Source organism: Macaca thibetana, chromosome 6, assembly GCF_024542745.1.
Source record: "Macaca thibetana thibetana isolate TM-01 chromosome 6, ASM2454274v1, whole genome shotgun sequence".
In the NCBI taxonomy this organism is placed as follows: domain Eukaryota; kingdom Metazoa; phylum Chordata; class Mammalia; order Primates; family Cercopithecidae; genus Macaca; species Macaca thibetana.
The window spans coordinates 106724571-106747582 of record NC_065583.1 but is presented as its reverse complement, the minus strand read 5'-3'; the positions used below and the strand labels follow the sequence as shown (position 1 = coordinate 106747582).

Genomic DNA, 23012 nt, shown 5'->3' with positions numbered 1-23012 from the left:
TGAGATTCAGCCATGTTGATATATATGCCACAATATTCTTTATTCTACTATTGAGGGACATTTGCATTGTTTATGGGTTTTTGATATTACAAGTTGCTTACTTGTAATTAAACATTTAAGCTGTTATTTCCTAGAGAAATCATTTGGTCACTTACATGTTTAAGCCCAACAGTCAAAGCAATGTTACCAGCAGTCAGTGAAGGGATTTCTACATGTTGGTCAGCAAACGGCAAAAGCAGACGACTTATTCTCTCCCTGTAAAATCATGATTTTATATTAGTAAAAGTATTTTTAAAGAAATGAGTACAGTTTTATAAAGTAACCCAAGCTTCTACTTACGTGCAGTTTCCATTAACATTATGAATGGCCAACTGGGGTTTTATTGTGCCTGAGTAAATGCGCATAAAAACCAGTGGTCCTCGCTGCTTGTCATGGAGAACTTTAAATGCCAATGCACATAAGTCATCCTTATACCACTGCCTAGAAAATAAACATTCCAAAAAGTCCTATAAAATATACTTCCCATAACTGCAGAAAGTTATCCTTAATGTCCCCAAAGATCTCTTTTTTCTTCCAGTAGAGCTACTTAGAGCCACTAAATGTCTTTGTTACATAACTCTCTTTTTCCATTGACTAAATTACTCAATGGAGATCTTACCATTAATTCCTCAAAACTAAAAATAATAGATTATCTTCCAAATATCACCTCTATTTGCGAATAATTTCATTGCCAAGAGCTCTCTCCATGAAGACTATACCTGGGAATATTACACCACTTATCAAGAAATCAGCATAGGGTAAATAAACAGGTACTTTCCAATTATTGCTTTTATGCTCTCCTTCCACTTTCTGTTCATTACATAACCATAAAAATCTATACTATAAACTTGAAATTGTTCACATAACCAACACTCACAATAGAATGATGTTCTTAAACTGGTGATCACTGATAAGTTTTAGAATTCAGTTCTCCTGCAATTGCCAAATTTTGTGCATCTAAGGAGAGCTCCATATTTTCATTAGTTTCAAAGGAGTTCCTAACTTAAAGTAGTTTAAACACTTCTGTGACAGAACTTCTCCAATCTTACTCCCATTCCCTCTAATTTTTAACTTTAATAATACTAATATAGAGCTTACTATACCAGGCACTGTTCTTTGTGCTTCACAAATCATTTAATTCTTATAAGAACACCATGAGATGGGTCCTATTCTTTGCATTTTATAGATGAGATGTTAAGCAACTTGGAAGAGCTAGGATTTAAATCCAATAGTACAAAGCCTGTGCTCTTCACCATCATGCCTCTCCAATTTAGAGGTATGAAAGTTATTAATGTCAGAATTAAGATAATTAAAGTCCATTTCTCTGCCATTTTACACATTGCTTACTCAGATTTTAAAGGACTTACTACTTAAGTACAAAGCTTTTAGTGACAATAGGGGTAAAACAATGACTTTATAGCCACAAAATATTCTGAGCTTATGAAAAATCCTGAAATCTAGATGAATATAAAGATAACTACAGAATACTTAACAAACATCCCCAGGATATCACTTTTCTAAGACTAAGATGGCAGGGTCAACACTTAAACTTTTACACAGTGAAAAGACATACCTCTTAGCTCTATCTGTAAGATATCTCTTTTTACAAGAGATGAAAAATGTTCCTTTCAAGCAAAAATTACTATGGTTCCTTATTATATCATTTGCAATAACGCTCACCATTATTATTCAAAAATGGTGATTTAATTACTTTTCATAAAAGTATTTGCCTACTTGTTTCTTCAAAGCTATAGAATTTTAATATATGTGACTGCATACTTACAGAAATTCATAGTTACGCTCTTCAGGTGAAGGCAAGTACACAGTAACAGCATCTAACAAGGGCTGTATCCCTTTGTTTTTCAGGGCACTTCCACAAAGCACAGGCACTGCTGTCTGAGCTAGTGTCACTCTATGTATTGCAGTCTGCAGCTACAAAGCAGATACAAATGAGCATTTATTTTGTGTTCTGGTCTTGGCCAGAAGCTCAAAATTAGAGGTTTTCTCTAACCAGCCATGTACACAGCACTCCTCACCACACCTCCATCATTTTGTTGGCCTAGTTTTTCTTTTTAACACTAATCAGTACCCGGCATGTTAGATATTTATTAGTTTATCTGTCTCCCATTCGCTAGAATGTAAAATCTATATGAGCATTACCCCTGGAAATACTGCTAAATCCCCAGAAACGAGAAAAGTGGTTATAATAGGTGCTCAAAAATATTTCTTGACTAAATTAATTAACATACTTATGATTTAACCCTGATAGTCTAACAGAGAAACTGTTCATAAATAAAATATATAAATCTGAGTTACCATTTCTTCAATTAAATTAAATCCATATTAAACAAAATCCAATGGAAAAATGAGAAATCCAAGTAGGAAAATTTTTAGAAAGATTTCAAAAAACCAGAAAAGCTTGAGTGCGTTTGCAAGGTATTATTGGTGGGTCAATCCTACTTTAGATTGTGAGCTCTCTGAAAACAGAAATCATGCTATGTGAAGATAGGGTACAATAAATATCACATTTAAACATCCAAAAATAAACAGTTTCAAAACTGACATTTCATTCAAAAGAAAAAATCACTTTCATTCTAACTTATGAGTGGCTCAAAAATATGTTTCAGCTCTTGTGTTTTTAATTACTCTAATGAATACTAAGTGAATTTGCTAGGCTCATCTTTGGCTAATTTTACAGATTATTACTTAGAAACACTTTGCTTGGTAATTCTTACGTTTCATAAAGAAAAATAAAGAGTAAATTTGCCAAATTCATGGGGAATGTCCCTGGCAGAACAAAACAGCGTTTCCTTCAAGAAATCTGTCATAATTCAATTACTATCAATATTTTAATTGCCTCTTCTCTGGCTTACTGTATGTCAAAAGACAAAAACAAAGAACTGTAATGAGTTTCAATAAAAAATTTAAAAAGATTCAGAAAACAATGCTCTGAGAAAAATGATCATTGTAGTAGCCTGAAACAACAGTAAATTTTAATATAAACTTTCTGTGATTTCCCTTAACATCCTTAGAGGAATTATCAGGATGAAAAGACTACAGAGAATGAGTAGTTAACTGATGCTGACTCAATAGAAGTTAAACAGATTCAATTTTTAATTTTGTAAAGTATGTGTGAAACTAATAAATCACTGCCATTAAGTATTGTATTAGTAGTGACTTTAACTTAATGTTTCTCCCAACTTAAAACTTACCGCTTTCTAACAATATGCAAAGTTTAAAAAAAAATGCACACACATCAAAGGCAGAGAAATCAAACTACATCCAATTAGTAACATTTTGCCAAAGCTATTGAATAATAAAATTTACCTTTTCAGCTGGTAACAAATCAAAATTTTCACTAAATTCTTCTAAAACCAAGTCAGCAAATTCATCATCCAAATCTGCAACCTATAAAGAAAGGTTCTAGAGTTCTATAACTTGCATTTATCTTCATAACTATTAACTTGTCCAAACCCCATAAACAGACCATATTCAAATATTTCAAGACAGCTACCTTATCCAGGCCAAGCAACTCTTCACTTCTTCTAACGAGATAAAGAAAAATGTTTTTCTTTGAAAGGAAAGGAAATGGAAAACTAAAGATACTATTAGGAGTTTCCTAAATTCACAGAAAGTCAGAGCCTGATAAAGCATCTTAATTAAGTGCTATCAGTGTGCTCAAATCAAAGAAAATGTGCAACTTACAATGAAAGTACATACAATGGATTGGCCTTTTTAAGATAAATTTGGAGGTTTTAGATTATAAAAAAGTTTCATCTGGTTTTCCTCTAATATCTGAATGTTCACCAGATCTCCCAAGTCTGTCAAACTAAAAGAATTAATGTTGCTGTAATTCTGCACTGAAGAAATACATTTATATTAGGGAAGGGAGGCATAGGCAATATTTCAATAATAAAAATGCAATATTCTATTTCACATTCTTTTCATAACCATCTGCCTATACGAAATGGGATCATTCAGCTGACAAATTAATAAAACAGCTTCAAAAGCGTGTTAACAGTACAAGGGAGCAAAACATTCAAACTTGGTAAAAAAACCACACTGTTAACAGGATTAAGTATAGCAGAAATGTACCTAACTATCCTTCTGGAAAGCATTATATGTGATGGTTAAGCTCAACTTCTGGAATCGGACTACCTAGAAATGGTTCCACCACTTACTAGCGTGTCCAAATTTTGGTCAAGTTACTTCACCTCTCTGCCTCAGTAACTCACAGAGTAGTATCTACTTCTTGAGGCTGTTATAAGGATTAAATAACCAATTCAAATTATGCTTTAAGAATATATACTAGTGTATAATAAGTATTAGCTATTATTACTGTACACCTTCAATATTGGAAGTTATTCCAATTTTGGAATTCCAATTCCAATTTGGAATAACTTGGAAGTTATTCCAAGTTATTCCAAGTTACATTAATCTTATTCACTAATTTAAAGGAAAATTTTAAATTGTGGCAAAATATATAGAACATAAAAATTGCCATTGTGCTTTTTTTTTTTGATATGGAGGCTGGTTCTGTCACCTAGGCTGGAGTACAATGGTGCAATCTCGGCTCACTGCAACTTCTGCCTCCTGGGCTCAAGCAATTCTCCTGCTTCAGCCTCCTGAGTAGCTAGGATTACAGGCGCGCACCACCACGCGTGGCTTTTTTGTATTTTTAGTAGAGACGGAGTTTCACCATGTTGGTCAGGCTGGTCTCGAACTCCTGAGCTCGTGATTCACCTCCCTCAGCCTCCCAAAGTGCTGGGATTACAGGTGTGAGCCACTGCGCCCAGACCATTGTACTCTTGTACAGTTCAGTAGTGTTAAGTACTTTCACATTATTGCACAATAAATCTCCAGAACTCTTTTCAACTTTCAAAACAAACTCCATACACATTAATTAAACAACATTCTATTCTCTCTGCCCTTCCCCAGCCCATAGCAACTACCATTCTACTTTCTGTCTCTGAATCTGATTACTCTGGATCCATGGATTTGGGCTGCTTCTACCTTTTGGCTATTTTGAAGAATGCTGCTAGGAACATGCATGTGCAAATATCTCTTTGAGACTCTGTTTTCAATTCTTTTGAGTACATACCCAAAAAGCGGAAATGTTGGGTAATATAGTAACTACATATTTAATTTTTTGAGGAATCACCACACTGTTTTCCATAGTGGGTGCAACATTTACATTCCTACCAACAGTGCACAAGGTTATAATTCTCCACATCTTTGCCAACACCTATTTTCTGTTTTTGACAGTAGGCATCCTAATGGGTGTGAAGTAGTCTTATTCTGTAAATTGTATACATACTTATGTGTTTCTTATAATCAGCATATGATTAGCTACTGACAGTCTCAGATTTTCTGAGATTTCTGTCACATCCTGTGACATCCTAGAAGACCATGAGATATGGGCAAGTGTGTGTTGGCTCCTCAACTAGATTACAAGATCCTTCTTAAGTTTATTCTTATAGTTCTTCTGTATTAAAACAACACAAAAAAACTCAAAGAGGAATGAATTATTAATAAATGTCGGTTCCACTTTTATATTTTCTATGCTCCCCAAATTAAAAAAGCAGTATAACAAAGCAGGTAAGAGCTTTAGCTCTAAACTGAGATTAACCTGGGTTCAGATTCTAGCTCAGCCACTTTATTAGCTGTGTGACAACTTATTTAAGCATTTGAGCTGCTGTTTCCCCACCTGTAAAACGCAGACAATATAAGGTTCTTGTGAAGGTTAAATTAAAAAGTATACATAAAGCACTTAACCTAGCATATAGTAGGCCCTCACTGACTCAATAACAAAAATAATTATTATGTTAATGATAAAGTTGCAATGATTACTACATACAGTCAGGCATCAGTTAGTGACAGGTATAAGTTCGGAGAAATGTGGTGTTAGGCAATTTCGTCATTCTACCAACATCATAGAGTGTACTTAGAAACCTAGATGTTATCGCCTGCTTTTACACCAAGGCTATAGTCTATTGCTCCTAGGCTACAAATCCGTATAGCATATTGCTGCACTGAATACTGTAGGCAATTGTAACACAACGGTAAGTATTTGTGTATCTCAACATAGAAAAGGTACAGGAAAATATGGTATTACAATCTTATAGCACTGTCAACATTCATGTGGTCTGTTCTTGACTAAAATGTCATCATGAAGTACATGACTATACTTCGAAAAAAAAAAACTACATACAAAAGATGAGTGAAAAAAAAATTAATGCTGACAGAATTTATTTGGACCAATTCAATTTAGAAGTGAAAAATCAAGGGCTCAGATTCCAACATTTTTCTCTACCATGATACTCAAGAAATTTATTTAAGGTTTACTTATTGCCATATATACTAACAATATAATATAAATATTACAAATATTAACAATCTTGCTATTTTCCATTATAATTTTAAAGGTGGATGAGGTCCAGAGCTATATACCAACTATAAAATTGACGGTTTTAAAATTTTCTAAATAATTTGACATCTGGTGAAAAAGTAAAAGACATGCATATCCTTTGACCTAGCAATGCTACTCCTTAGTTTAATACTAAAGAAACTATTGCCCATGTGCACAAGGAGATAGATACAAAAATGTTCATAGCCACATTGTTTGTAACAGCACAACCTCAAAGCCCATCCACAGGAGAACACCCAATAAAGTGTGGTAAAATCATATGTTAGAACAATATACAAGATTGAAATGAATAGACTATACACATAGCAACATGGATAAAGTTCCAACAATGTTGAGCAACGTCATAAAATACAAACAGTATCGTTTCAGTTATGTAAAGTTCAAAATATGTAAACCTAAGTTCTTTAAGGATTTATGGTAAACTATAAGGAAAAGCAAATGAGGCCCGGTGCAGTGGCTCATGCTGGTAATCCTAGCACTTTGGGAGGCTGAGGCAGGCAGATCACCTGGGGTCAGGAGTTCGAGACCAGCCTGGTCAACATGATAAAACCTCATCTCTACTTAAAAAAAAAAATTAGCTTGGTGCGGTGGTACATGCCTGTAATCCCAGTTACCCAGGAGGCTGAGGCAGGAGAATCGCTGGAACCTGGGAGATAGAGGCTGCAGTGAGCTGAGATCGTGGCAGTGAGCTGAGATCGTGCCACTGCACTCCAGCCTAGGCCACAGAGCTAGACTCCGTCTCAACAACAACAACAGCAAAAAAGCAAATGAAAGAGAAATACTGAAATAATAGTTTGGGGGACAGGTAGATGATTAGTGGGAGAGAGAGATGAACACAAAATGGCACACAGCATTTACATTGTATTAGGTATTATAAGTAATTTAGAAATGATTGAAAGTATAGAGGAAGACATGAATAGGTTATAGGCAAATATATCATTTTATATCAGGGACTTGAGCATCTGCAGATTTTGGTATCCACAGGAGGTCCTGTAACCAATCCCCCAGAGAAGCTAAAGTATGACTATATTCTATTTAAGATGAGTGGTGCACACATTGGTGTTCATTTTATCATTCATTATACTTTACTTGTTCAATTAAGGCATTCCTTGCTTCAGTTGTTTCCTTCAGCAATTCAGGATCACTCATTTCCAAGAGGGGCTTTCTCTCAAAGTCTTTTCCATCATTTGAATTGCTATTCCAAAGAAGTTTTTCTTTCGTTACTACATCCACCACTCCTTTGAAAGTTTTGGCTTCACCAATTGGTAACTGTAAGTCAGAGTGAGATTAACATTATTAAATGATCACTCACTGAAAACTACATTGATGACAAGTCTTTTCTAATTATACCATTTTCCCCAAAATGTCTATTATCACCATTACTATAATCTGTGGCTATTTTTATTTATACTCCAACTTCTTAAAAAATGATTTGAGATAGCTTTGGAAATGTATACATTGTCACAAAATAAATTCATGAGGAAACTGAGAAGAAGCTGATGCTATTAACCAATTTACCTGTAAAAGCAAAGGCTTTGCCTTTAACTTCTCTCTGATGCTTTCAACTGCATACTTAAAGCTATAGGAAGCAAAATAATTATAGTTAAAAACACGGTTAAAAATTATTTACCAAAGGTATCAAAAGAGGAAAGAAAACTCTTACAGGTTTTAAGAATGTTTTCTAAAATTTTAACCCACTTTATTCTCCTTAACGCTCACTATTTAACAGTTTTCCATAGGAAAATGTCTGGAATAAACTTTTATGTCAATTTCAGATATCAGAAATTACCCTAATCCAGCCACAGAGCTGTTTAGGATATTATTATTGTGAGCTTCAAATAACTATATTTTGCAATTAAGATTAAATGAATTGATAAAGGTAACATGGATAATAAATTGTAGTTGGGATTCCAGTGCAAGATTTGTGATAAGCTAAGGATTCTTTCTTCCGCTACTAGGTTTGCTACCATACAAAGCTACCAGCTTTCTTCCAAGAGCCTGCCTAGTCTTTGGCATTCTTCATATCGTATGCTATGCTATTCATTTCTATGCTAACACTGCAGCTGGCTACCTCTAGAACACATGCCATCTCTGGCACATGGGCTGATTTATATATACATGCAGGTCATTCCAGTCCCAGTGTTTTTTTCAGAACCAGCCTATTATCCAGTCATCTCCCTCCCCATTGCCAAAGGCACTGTCTGGCAATAAATAAGTACTTCCATCTACCACAAGGAACTCCAAGCAGAAAAGGGTCAGAACTTGAGGCTAGTACATTTTAAAGGTTGCTAGGCTGTTATTAATCAAGACAAGGTCCTTTAAACCAACAGCCTCAGAATTACTATAGAGAGGGAGAAAAACACAATGCATATTAATTACCGTGTAGTTTTAGGGGAGGTATAGTTTGTTTCATTTCTGCCATTCTCCTACCACAGGTCACAATCTCTCCCTATCACATTTGTTCTAGAATTTTTAATATTCTTGATTTTCTCCCTTTCATGTTTTCTCCAAATCTTTCAAATATTCTTGATTCTCTGAATTATGTTCTCAGAACAATGTATCCACCACTCTATGGTCTCTGACTATGGCCACTACATTTCAGCATTAACTCTCTTCTGCCCTACATGCAGGTCTTACAGCATCTACATTCTCTTCTTCCAGTTCTTTATTGAGAGTATCTTCCCCAGTAGCTAAGAAAATCAGAGAATAAGGAAGAACACCTTCAGCTGCAGGAAACAATTCTCTATTCTCTATCTTTAGCAATGATGGGAAGTGCCATACCTTCAGCAATATAGGGACTATACTATACAGTTCTAAAGAGAATCAGTGGAATCATCAAGATGCCACTTTCATCCTAGAAATATGATTCAGTCTCTCTATACTAGAAACAGGACTCATCATCATCTATCAGCTATTAGTCCCAAATTGTTACATAACCTATGGATTAGCTGCTTTGAATTTTTTTATGGGAATAAACTGGGATTCCATGGAATATTTATATACTATAATACAATAAAAAAAGAAACAGCTACTTCTAAATTTAAGCTATAGTTCATTAACAGTTCAAATTGTAGTTTCACTCTGATAAGCCAATGAAACACATTTTAAATACCTTGCTCCAGTTTTGTCCATCTTGTTTAAAAAACAGATTCGAGGTATATTGTGTTTATCAGCTTGCCTCCATACTGTGAGAGTCTGGGCCTAAAGCAAATATGAGGAAAAAAATACACACTGAATAAAAGTAACGATGTTACTAGAGCTGGAATGAAGAGATCCAAAAATCTACTGTCAGATAAATTGGGCCCTATTCTAGCAGAGAATTAGTGCAATGATACTTATATTTCTAGGGTCACTCTTCAGCTATCAAGTTAACACAGCCGGGAACATGATGAAGTGTGAAGGGGAGTGTGCTTCGAACCACTTGAGAATACTCTGGGTGAACTAGGTGGCTACACAAAGAGAATTAACACCTAGGAGGTACTGAGAATCACAGAAAGTGAACTTAACTGAGAATCAGGAGAGCTACTTTTTGTTTGGCTTCACTTTTCCTAGTAAATGTCATATGACACTTAACTCATTTAACGTCAGGTCTCTGATCTATGAAATAGGAATTTTGCCTTAATTATTTCAGATACTTGTTTTGAGGTAAAAGAAATATAGCAGTATACTATAAAGAAGCCAGTTTATTTTTTAGGTAAAATTTATATACAATAAAATACAGATAGTAAGTGTATATATAGCTCAATGCATTTTGAGAAAAGTATGTTTGTGTAATTATTACCCCAATTAGGAGATAGAACACTATTATTCCTGAAATTTTTCTCCTCCCTGTCTCCTATAAGCAACCTGTTCTGATTTCTGTCACCACAGCTTCAGTGTCTTACTCTTGAACCTCATATAAAATAACATGGCTTCTTCGGTTCAACATGTTTTTAACATTCATCCACATTGTTAGGTGTATCAGTTCTTTTTAATTATATAAATGTACCAGTTGGTTTTCCTATCCACCTGTGGATATGCACTTGGATTGTTTCTAGTTTGGAGCTCTTGTGAATTTAGCTGCTATAAACATTCTGAATCTGTCTTTGGTGGACAAATGTCTTCATTCTGCTGGATAAAGATATAGGAGAAGAACTGCTTAAGTATATTTAAACTTTATAAGAAAATTCAGCTGGGTGCGGTGGCTTATGCCTGTAATCCCAACACTGCGGGAGGCTGAGGCAGGTGGATCACTTGAGGTCAGGAGTTCAAGACCAGCCTGGCCACTCTGTCTCCACTAAAAATATAAAAATTAGCTAGGTGTGGTGGTGCACGCCTGTAGTCCCAGATACTCGGGAAGCTGAGGCACAAGAATCGCTTGAACCTGGGAGAGAGAGGTTACAGTGAGCCAAGATTGCACCACTGCATTCCAGCCTGGGTGACAAACAGTGAGACTCCTGTCTCAAAATAAATAAAATAAAATAAACAAACTTCCAAATAGTCTTCCAAAGAAGTTGCATTATTTTGCAGTTTTTTTTTTTTTTTTTTGAGACAGGGTCTCACTCTGTTGCCCAGGCTGGAGTGCAGTCGTGCGATCAAGGCTCACTGCAGCCTCAACCTCCCCGGGCTCAAGCAATTCTTCCATCTCAGACTCCTGAGTAGTTGGAACTACAGGTGCACGCCACCACACCGAGCTAATATTTTTTTTTGTATTTTGTAGAGATGGGGTTTTGCCATGTTGCTCAGGCTGGTCTCTAACTCCTGGGCTCAAACAAACCCACCTGCCTCAGCCTCCCAAAGTGCTGGGATTACAGGTGTGAGCCACCATGCCTGGCCTCTATTTTGCAGTCTTATCAACAATGTGTAAATTTTCTAGTTGCTCCATATTCTCACCAACATTTGCTATCACTCTTTTTAATTATAAGCATTCTTTTGGGTATGAAATTGAATCTGTGATTTTAATTTGCATTTTCCTGATGACTAATGAGATTATGCATCTTTTCATGTGCTTACTAGTCATTCACATGTGTTCTTTTGTGAAGTGTCCATTCTGGTTTTTTGTCCATTTTTTTCTGGGTTGTTATTATTGATTTATAGTTCTTCATATAGTCTGGATACAAATCCATGATTATAGATATGTACTGTAAATACTTCAGCATTTATTTTCCAAGAATGATCATATTCTCTTATATAATCAATACTATTATTGCATTCAGGAAATTTAATATTTGTATAATATGTTTATCTAACATTACAAGTATTTTCTCATAGTCCATGCCTTGTGTTTTTAATTTTGTTTTAATGAACACCTGTAATTTTGATAAAGTTCCAGGAATCGACTTTTGTTATTTATGTTTCGTGCTTCTTATGTCCTCTAAGAAATTTTTACCTACCCCAAGGCTGTAAAGATATTTTTCTTCTAGAAGCTATGTATACATAACTTAACACTGTGATACACTCCAAATTAATTTTTGTGTATGATGAGGTGTGTATGTGAGGGGTAGGGGGTGAATATCATAAATTTTCAAAGAACAAAAACATATTGCAAATCAAAACAAACAAAAAACTTCCACCATCCCAACTGCCAGCTAAAAGCCCATCCATTGTTTAAAACAAGTGCCGTCTCCTTCATGAATTCAGAAACTTCCTATTCAAGCACATTTCAATCTTGTAAGTAATGCAATCTGTTTGAATGATTAAGCGTCACATTTATCTAAAGTTATAACAACAGAAAGGTGGAACTATTAGGAAGTAGTGACAGAAATAACAGTGTATAATCAATCTCACACCATAGTGTCTTCTGCCAGAATCCATGAAACTAAGGCAGGCTAATTTGTTAGCTCGAAAGTAAGGTAGAATCTCTGATCCTTCAAAGTTCTTGACACTAGTTTTCATATTTCTCCTTTTACCATGAAATATCTGAGATCACATATAGATTACATCTCAATATTAAATTCTGATTTCCTTTTACCATTATTTTATTTATATGAACTTACCAAATAGATGGTTACGGTTAACTAAATTTGATACATTCTACTTTTTAAAAACTCATGCTGTTCTATTTCCCTTTACTCTGGCAATATTATTTACCTCTACACCAGCAGAAGCATCAAATATAGCCACTGCACCATCCAACACTCTTAGGCAGCGCTCAACCTCCAAGGTAAAGTCCACATGACCTAAGAAAAAGATAAGACGTATAATGCCTAAAATCTTTTTAACAAAACAAACAAAACCATCATATGATCCAGCAATCTCACATCTCACTCCTGGGGTGGGGGTGTGTGTGTGTATATCCAAAGGTATTGAAAGCAGAGTCTCAAAGAGCTATTTGCACACCCATATGCATAGCAGCACTGGGAGACAAAAGGTGGAAACAACCCAAATGTCCACTGATGTATGAATGAACAAAATGTGATGTATACATACAATGGAATACTATACAGAATAAAAAAGAAGCTATTGTAGCACACTGTCACATGCTACAATATGGGAAAATTTGAAGGCTTTATGCTAGATGAGATAAGCCAATCACAAGAGGACAAATACTGTATGATTCCACTTACATGAGGCATCTAAGCTAGTCAAATTCATAGGTATACAAGGTAGACGGTGGTTAGCAAGGGTGAAGAGAGGGGGCAAAAGGGAACTGTTGTCCAATGAATATAGTTTCATTTCTGCAAGATAAAAAAGTTCTGGACATCTGTTTCACAGCAATGTGATCATACTTAACACTACTAAACTGTACACTTAAAAATGGTTAAGATGGTAAATTTTGTAACATGTTTTTTACCACAATAAAAAGCAAAACAAAAACCCCATACAACAAAAAACTCCAAATGATGCAGCATCTCTGTATTACTGCAATAGTACCATACCTGGTGTATCAATTAGATTGACTCTATACCCCTTCCAATCAAACGTAACAGCAGCTGATTGAATAGTAATGCCTCTTTCTCGCTCTTGGGCCATGAAATCTGTCACAGTGTCTCCATCATCAACATCTAGCCAGGAAAAAGATGATAAAATTTAGTCTTAATAGCAAGTGTATTTTATTGGTGCTCAATATCTACCTGACACAGTTTAATCTGCCTTAAGAAAAATTTTTCCTAAAATATTTGGTTTAATAGAGCCTTTACTCTTTCAATAAGTAAATCCTCATGGTAGAAAAAGTTTTTCAGCTAGATTAGTAATTTTGCCATAAAAGTAATTTTTCACCAAGATGAAAATCTTTTAAGTTTACTGAACCATATACTTCATTTATTTCTTACATAGCTTAACTATCATTACCCCCTCTTTATCTGATGTCCGTCCCTCCTGATCCCTTGATAGGAGGCAGAGTGGTACAGTGAAAGAATACAGTCATAGCTTTAAATCCCAACTTTACCACTTAGCACTCTACGATCTTGAGGCAAACTACTTAACCTAGTTTGTAAAATAAGGCTAATAAAGTCATCCTTGCTGGGTTGTTATAAGGATGAAATGAGACAATATATATAAAGTACCTAGTCTAGTAGATGATAAATGATAGCCACATGGAATGAGATAGAGAAAAAAATTCATCCAATATTAAATTATCCTTTACAAACCCATCTCATCACTAAATCTTCCAAAGAGAAGGGATTTATTTGTACAAGTGCAAGTAGTCTCATACAACTTCTACAGTATAAAGTCACAAAAAAATTATCCTGAACTTTATCCAAAAAGTTCACTGAAATTATTCTGCAGTAAAATTCTGTAGTTGAATTACGTATATTATTCTAATTAAATCTATACACAGTAAAAGAAATAGAAAAGTTGTTCTTTACCATTATCATGGCCTTATACTATCACTTATTTCAGCATAAACCCCTAAAATGGTAGCTAGTTGCTCCATGTATGTGTATGTGTGTGTGTGCATGTATGTATTAATATGTATACACACACATAATGTAAACACCAGAGGAGGAAATAGCAAGAAAAATGTATTTGACAGAAACTCAAATATAACTCTATGTTAATATCTATAATTGTATTACTGTCAGTTATTCCCAACATCACTGCCAAAGAAAATAATATCATTAAGGATACAAAGACCAAATAACTATAAGTTCTAAATGAGACAGTAAGTTTTAAAAACACTTACACAGTACTAAGATTTTTCACAATTATAAAGATCTTTATTTCACATTATCTTTATGATTATTCATATGACTAATGAAGTCAATCTTAGGTCAGCAAGTTCTACAACAACCTGGATAGTTTTTAGGCTATGATCTGAACTAGAAAAGAACTTCAAAAGATAGCCGTACAAAAACACATGGACAATCACTGCAGTTTGGCTCTCAGGAAGCCCCATCCTTAGGGTAAGCGGGAGAGCCCCACATCAAGGGAGCACCCCGTGAAACAAAAGAATCTGAACAGTAGCCCTTAACTGCCAGATCTTCACTCTGACATAGTCTACCCAAATGAGAAGGAATCAGAAAAACAATTCTCATAACGTAACAAAACAAGGTTCTTTAATCCCCCCCCACAAAAAATCACACTAGCTCACTAGCAATGAATCCAAACCAAGACAAAATCTAAACTGCCAGAAAAGAGTTCAGAAGGTCAATTACTAAGCTACTCAAGGAGGCACCAGAGAAAGGTGAATACCAACTTAAAAAAATTGTTGGCCGGGCACGGTGGCTCAATCCTGTAATCCCAGCACTTTCGGAGGCCGAGACAGGCGGATCACGAGGTCAGGAGATCGAGACCACCCTGGCTAACACGGTGAAACCCCGTCTCTACTAAAAAATACAAAAAACTAGCCGGGCAAGGTGGTGGGCGCCTGTAGTCCCAGCTACTTGGGAGGCTGAGGCAGGAGAATGGTGTAAACGCGGGAGGCGGAGCTTGCAGTGAGCTGAGATCCGGCCACTGCACTCCAGCCTGGGCGAGAGTGAGACTCCCTCTCAAAAAAAAAAAAAATTGTTTAAATATTACAGGATATGAACGGAAAAATCTCCAGAGAAATAGCCAGCATAAATAAACAATCACAACTTCTGGAAATGAAGGATACACTTAGACAAATGCAAAATACACTGGAAAGTCTCAGCAATAGAATTAAGAAAGTAGAAGAAACAACTTCAAAGGTCAGGTGCGGTGGCTTACGCCTGTAATGCCAGCACTTTGGGAGGCCAAGGCAGGCAGATCACGTGTGGTCAGGAGTTCAAGACCCGCCTGGCCAACATGGTGAAATCCTGTCTCTACAAAGATACAAAAATTAGTCAAGCATGATGGTGGGTGCCTATAATCCCAGCTACTCGAGAGGCTGAGGCAGGAGAATTGCTTGAACTCGGAAGGTGGAGGTTGCAGTGAGCTAAGATTGCACCACTGCAGTTTAGCCTGTGTGACAGAGCAAGACTCCATCTCAAAAAAAGAAGAAACAATTTCAGAGTTCAAAGACAAGGCTTTTGAATTAACCCAACCTGACAAAGAAAAAAGAATTTTTAAAAAGTGAACAAGGCCTCTAAGAAGTTTGGGATTATGCGAAATGACCAAACCTAAGAATAACTGGTGCTTCCAAGAAAGAAGAGAAATCTAAAAGTTTGGAAAATATATTTGAGGAAATAATCAAGGCAAACCTCCCTGGCCTTGCTAGAGATCTAGACATCCGAATACCAGAAGCTCAAAGAACACCTAGGAAATTCATCACAAAAAGACCATCGTTTAGGCACACAGTCATCAGGTTACCTAAAGTCAAGACAGGAAACAATTTTAAGAGCTATAAGGAAAAAGCATCAGGTAACCTATAAAGGAAAACCTATCAGATTAACAGCAGATTTCTTAGCAGAAATCCTACCAGCTAGTAGGAATTGGGGTCCTATCTTAGCCTCCTTAAACAAAACAATTACCAGCCAAGAATTTTGTATCCAGAGAAACTAAGTTTCATAAATGAAGGAAAGATACAGTCTTTTTCAGACAACCAAATGCTGAGAGAATTCACCACTAGCAAGCCAGTACTACAAGAACTACTAAGAGGAGCTCTAAATCCTGAAACAAATCCTCGAAATACACCAAAATAGAACCTCCTTAAAGCATAAATCTCACAGGACCTATTAAAAAAAAAGAAGGTATTCAGGCAACAAATAGTGACAATAGTAACCTCACATCTCAATACTAACATTGTGACCTAAACGTTCCACTTAAAAGACAAAGAATGGCAGAAGGGATAAGAGTTCACCAAGTATCTGCTGTCTTCAAGAGACTCACCTAATACATAAAGACTCACATAAACTTAAGGTAAAGGGGGGAAAAGATATTCCATGCTAATGGACACCAAAAGTGAGCAGGAATAACTGCTCTTATATCAGACAAAACAAACTTTAAAGCAGCAGCAGTTAAAAAAGACAAAGAGCGATATTATACAATGATAAAAATACTAGTCCAACAGGAAAATACCACAATCCTAAATATATATGCACATAAAAACATTGCAGTTCCCAAATTTATAAAATAATTACTACTAGACCTAAGAAATGAGACAGACAGCAACACAGTAATAGTGGGGGACTTTAATACTCTATTAACAGCACTAGACAGGTCATCAAGACAAAAAGTCAACAAAGAAACAATGGACTGGCCAGGCGCAGTGGCTCATGCGTGTCATCTCAGCACTTTGGGAGGCTGAGGCACGTGGATTACCCGGGTCAGGAGGTCAAGACCAGCCTGGCCAACACAGTGAAACCCTGTGTCTACTAAAACATACAAAAATTAGCCAGGCATGATGGTGGGTGCCTATAATCCCAGCTACTTGAGAGGCTGAGGTAGGGGAATCGCTTGAACTCGGGAGGTGGAGGTTGCAGTGAGCCGAGATCGCACCATTTCACTCCAAGCTGGATGACACAGCCAGACTCCATCTCAAAAACAAAAAAAGAAACAATGAACTTAAACTATATCCTAGTACAAACAGACTTAACAAATATTTATAGAACATTCTCCCCAACAACTGAAGAATATATATTCTATTCATCAGCATGTAGAACATTCTCCAAGATAGACCACATGACGGGCTACAAAACAAGTCTCAATAAATTTAAGAAAATCAAAATTATATCAAGTACTCCCCCAGATCATAGTGGAATAAAACTGGAAATCAACTCCAAAAGAACCCTCAAAACCATGGAAATACATGGAAATTAAATAACCTGCTCCCAAATGATCACTGGGTCAACAATGAAATCAAAATGGAAATTAAAAAATTATTTGAACTAAACAATAATAGTGACGCAACCTATCAAAACCTCTAGGGTACAGCAAAAGTGGAGCTAAGAGAAAAGTTCATTGCATTAAATGCCTACATCAAAAAGTCTGAAAGAGCACAGACAGACATTCTAAGGTCAAACCTCAAGGAACTAGAGAAACAATAACAAACCAAACCCAAACCCAGCAGAATTGAAATAACCAAGATCAGCACAGAACTAAACGAAATTAAAACAAACAAAAAATACAAAAGTGAAACGAAAAGCTGGTTGTTTGAAAAGATAAATAAAATTGATAGACAGTGAGATTAATTAAGAACAGAAAATATCCAAATAAGTTCAATTAGAAACAAAACAGGGGATATTACAACTGATACCACAGAAATACAAAAGATCATTCAAAGCTACTATGAACACCTTTACACACATAAACTAGAAAACCTAGAGGAGATGTATAAATTCCTGGAAATATACAATCCTCCCAGATTAAACCAGGAAGAAATAGAAACTCTGAACAGACCAGTAACAGTGAGAAGGAAATGGTAATTAACAAGTTGCCAACAAAAAAAGTCTAGGACCAGATGGATTTGCAGCTGAATTCTATCAGACATTCAAAGAATTGGCACCAATTCTATTGATGCTATTCCACAGATAAAGAGGGAATCCTCCCTAAATCATTCTAAGAAGCCAGCATCACCCTAATACCAAAAGCAGGAAAAGACACAACAAAAAAAGGAAAACTACAGACCAATATCCCTGATGAACATAGAAGCAAACATACTCAACAAAATGCTAGCTAACTGAATCCAACAGCATACCAAAAAGATGATCCACCATGATCAAGTAGGTTTCATACCAGGAATGCAGGGATAGTTTAACATCTGCAAGTCAATAAATGTGATACACCATATAAACAGAATTAAAAACAAAAATCACATGATCATCTCAATAGACTCAGAAAAAGCATTTGACAAAATCCGGCATCCCTCTATGAGTAAAACTCTCTGCAAAATTGGCACAGAAGGGACATCATACTTTAAGGTAACGAAAGCCATCTATGACAAACCCACAGCCAACATTACACTGAATAGGGAAAAGTTGAAAGCATTCCCCCTGAGAACTGGAACAAGGCAAGAAGGCCCACTTTCACCACTTCTGTTCAACATAGTACTGGAAGGCCTAGCCAGAGCAATCATACAAGAGAAAGAAAGAAAGGGCATCCAAATAGGTAAACAGGAAGTGAAACTGTCACTGTTTGCTGATGATATGAACGTATACCTAGAAAACCCTAAAGACTCATCCAAAAAGCTCCTAGAACTGGTAAATAAATTCAGCAAAGTTTCAGGATACAAAATTAACGTACACAAATCAGTAGCCTTGCTATATACCAACAGCAACCAAGCTGAGAGTCAAATCAACAACTTAACCCCTTTTACAATAGCTGCAAAAAAATAAAAATAAAATACTTAGGAATATACCTAACAAAGGAGATAAAAGTCCTCTACAAGGAAAACTACAAAATACTGTTGCAAGAAATCATAGATGACACACACAAATAGAAACACATCCCATGCTCACGGATGGGTACAATCAATATTGTGAAAATGACCATACTACCAAAAGAAATCTACAAATTCAATGCAATTCCCATCGAAATACCACCATTTTTCACAGAAGTAGAAAAAAAAATCCTAAAATTCATATGGAACCAAAAAAGAGTCTGCATAGCTAATGCAAGACTAAGCAAAAAGAACAAATCTGGAGGCATCACATTACCAAACTTCAAACTATACTACAAGGCCATAGTCACCAAAACAGCATGGTACTGGCATAAAAACAGGCATATAGGGCCAGGCATGGTAGCTCACACCTATAATTCCAGCACTTTGGGAGGCCGAGGCGGGCAGATCACTTGAGGTCAGGAGTTTGAGACCAGCCTGGCCAACATGGTGAAACCCCATCTCTACTAAAAATAAAATTCAAAAAAATAGCTGGGCATGGTGGTGGGCACCCATAGTCCCAGCTACTTCGGAGGCTGAGGCAGGAGAATTGCTTGAGCCCAGGAGGCAGAGGCTACAGTGAACTGAGACTGCACCACTGCACTCCACCCTGGGCAACAGAGCGAGATTCCATCTAAAAAAGTAAAAATGGCACACAGTCCAAAAAAATAGAATAGAGAACCCAGAAATAAAGCCAAATACTTACAGCCAATTGATCTTCAACAAAGCAAGCAAAAACATAAAGTGGGAAAAGGACACCCTATTCAACAAATTGTGCTGGGATAATTGGCAAGCCACACGTAGAAGAATGAAACTGGATCCTCATCTCTCACCTTATACAAAAATCAACTCAAGATGGATCAAAGACTTAAATCTAAGACCTGAAACCATAAAAATTCTAGAAAAGATCATTGGAAAAACCCTTCTAGACATTGGCTTAGGCAAAGACTTCATGACCAAGAACCCAAAAGCAAATGCAACAAAAACAAAGGTAAGTAGACAGGACTTAACTAAACTAAAAAGCTTCCACACAGCAAAAGAAATATGTATATGTTACCTGGATGGAATTGGAGGCCACTATTCTTAGTAACTCAGGAATGGAAAACCAACATCATTTGTTCTCACTCATAAGTGGGAGCTAAGCTATGAGGATGCAAAGGCATTAGCATGATACAATGAACTTTGGGGACTCAGGGGAAAGGGCGGGAGGGGAGTGAGGGATAAAAGACTACACATTAGGTACAGTGTACACTACTTGGGTAACGGGTGCACCAAAATATCAGAAACCGCCATTAAAAAACTTATTCATGTAACCAACCACCTGTTCTCCAGAAGCCAATTGAAATAAAAAATAAAATAAAATAAGCCTTAGGGGAGAAAATTGTTAACCTAGTTGCTTTTTAGAATATGAAGTCTAAGATTCTTTATCTTTAATTATAAATATAATAAACCAGTTATGATAAGGACATAAACTTAAGGGCAATCACAGAGAAAATGTGTGTACATAAAAAAGAGAGAGAACATTCTATGTGGGTTCTATTTTTATATATTCAGTTTCTTGACATCATAAGATTGTGTACATGTCTAGTTTATCTTACTATGAGAGCAAGGTCTTGATATTCTCCTTTTTAACTGTAAATAAGTTATTGCCATGACTTTTGTAGGTGATTTTTCAGCTTAGTGACTATAATTACTATAAAGCTTGATTTCCTTCTCATTATAGTAAACTGCAATAGTTTGAAGTAAATAAATAAAAACACATGGAATATTATTCAGCCTTATAAAAGGAATCTTCACTTGAGCCCAGTTTGAGACTAGCCTGAGCAACATACTGAGGCCCTGTCTCTACCAAAAATACAAAAGTTAGCCAAGTGTGGTAGCACCTGCCTGTAGTCCCAGCTACTCAGGAGGCTGAGGCAGGAGGATCTCTTGTGCCCAAGAGTTGAAGGCTGCAGTGAGCTGTGACTGGGCCACTGCACTCCAGCCTGGGCAACAGAGCAAGATCCTGTCTCTAAAAAAAAAAATTAAAAAATTAAAAAGGAATCTTGACACATGCTACAACATGGATAAACCCTGAGGACATTGTGCTATGTGAAATAAACCTGTCATAGAAAGACAAATACTTACGATTCCACTTATATGAGGTACCTAGAGTACTCAAAGTCAGGAAGAAAAAGTAGAAGGATAGTTGCAAGGGACTGGGGAGAGGGGAAAATGGGAGTTGTTTAATGGGTATAGAATTTCAATTTTGTAACATGAAAACATTTTGAAGACTGGTTGCACAATAATGTGAATATATTTAACACTACTGAACTGTACACTTAGAAATAGTTAAGATGGTAAATTTTATGTTTTTTTAACCACAATTAAAAAAACAAAAGATAACTAGGTTAAGGATTAACAAAATCCTCTCCTCTTTGATATGAGAATTTAACTTCTGGTTACCTTTTTTGGTTCTTTTCTTCTAGAAACCAGATAACAGAGGTATGTCAACTACATTCCTAGGCAATATATCTTATGGGAAAAATAACTTCTGATTGGTAAACTAAATCTGAATTGCGAAGAACTACAAATGAATTATATATATAAGTACCTTATGGAGATACAGAACTCCGAGCTTCCCTGGCTATGGCATGTACCTTATGTGGCACCTGGAAGCTATGCCTATGAAGTTATAGCAAGAGATATTCATTCCTATAGGGCATGAATCTTCTAAGCTAGGGTGGCTCCTGTGAATCTTGTCACCTTGCACCTAATCTGTTACTCTGGGGCAGCCAAAGAAGATAGCTCCCAGATAGCTACAGGGACTGCTATAAGGACTCTTCTAGAAAGAAACACCTAATGCTGCTCTGTTGGCAAGCTATGGTTCCTGTCCTGTTGCATTCTGAGTAGGTAAGTGTCAAATGGGGCCTATGATAGTCTTAGAAGTCTGAATATTTAGTTGAATCTAAGAAGACCCTTTGGTGGATATTGCAACTACCTTATCTTTAAGTTGTGGTTTAGACATCAGTAGCTCTATGCCATATTCAAGGTGTGTAGGTTGACTTCTTAATCAAAATATTTTCCAATGATGCTTTTGCTAATGGGGAGTGGGAAGAGGAGGAATCCATTCTAACCTCCCAGTGATCTTGTATATCCAGAATAGTACAGTATTCTTTCTGTGGTGGTAGTTTTGCCTGCATCAATATGAGCCATAATTCCAATATTACGGATTCTGTTTAAAAGGAAAAAATAAGGTAGACATTACTAAAATTGTAAAACCAAAGTATATATGCTGTTCAAATTTCAAAGCTGGTATTTCTATAATTTATAAAACTGTAAAAACTAGAAAAATGGAAAACATTTAGAGTATATCCACATTACTCTGATAACACAGCTAAGTAACAAAAGGGCTAACTACAACCTACAATTGTGAGACTATCTTATATTCATTCTATGAAAAGTGTGGTGTTGTTACATTAAAAAATTTTAGCATTAAATTGAGAAAAATAGCTAAAATACATTATCAACATCTATTTAAAATTGGCTAGGGCAGAAAGTCATAAAAATTACAGCATTCACTCTTGTCTATCAGAGAAAAACTGCAAATTTTCGTGACAGTCTATGGAAAAGTGTGATATCAATGATAGTACTTACTTAGCTATGGGAGGATTGATGATGGAATGAAGGGATTTGATATCATTTCCTATTAAGCCTAATGAAAAGAAAGTTAAAATTGAACTGTTACATTTATGAAATTTTCCTTTAATTTATAAATGAAAGACTTTAAAATAACTTTAAGCAAATACTGTAATTCCAAATAAAGTAAAGTAAAATTCAAGCTAAATAAATCTAAAATAAACTAAAATT

General features: G+C 35.9%; 1 protein-coding gene across 3 annotated transcripts in view; it reads right to left on the bottom strand.

Moving 5' to 3' along the window:
- Positions 1 to 23012, bottom strand: part of GFM2 (GTP dependent ribosome recycling factor mitochondrial 2) — a 47838-nt gene that overhangs the window by 17377 nt on the left and 7449 nt on the right. For 2 of the 3 annotated variants that reach the window (XM_050793502.1, XM_050793504.1), the window contains exons 4-14: positions 22800 to 22857; positions 22280 to 22377; positions 13324 to 13449; positions 12536 to 12624; positions 9579 to 9667; positions 7985 to 8045; positions 7556 to 7735; positions 3367 to 3447; positions 1823 to 1971; positions 340 to 480; positions 156 to 255 (exon numbers count right to left, since the gene is read on the bottom strand). In XM_050793502.1, the coding sequence (XP_050649459.1) occupies positions 156 to 255; positions 340 to 480; positions 1823 to 1971; positions 3367 to 3447; positions 7556 to 7735; positions 7985 to 8045; positions 9579 to 9667; positions 12536 to 12624; positions 13324 to 13449; positions 22280 to 22377; positions 22800 to 22857 (1172 nt within the window). Of the gene's footprint in view, positions 1 to 155; positions 256 to 339; positions 481 to 1822; positions 1972 to 3366; positions 3448 to 7555; positions 7736 to 7984; positions 8046 to 9578; positions 9668 to 12535; positions 12625 to 13323; positions 13450 to 22143; positions 22378 to 22799; positions 22858 to 23012 lie in introns of those variants that run through there. The other variant, XM_050793503.1, reaches the window with a different exon arrangement.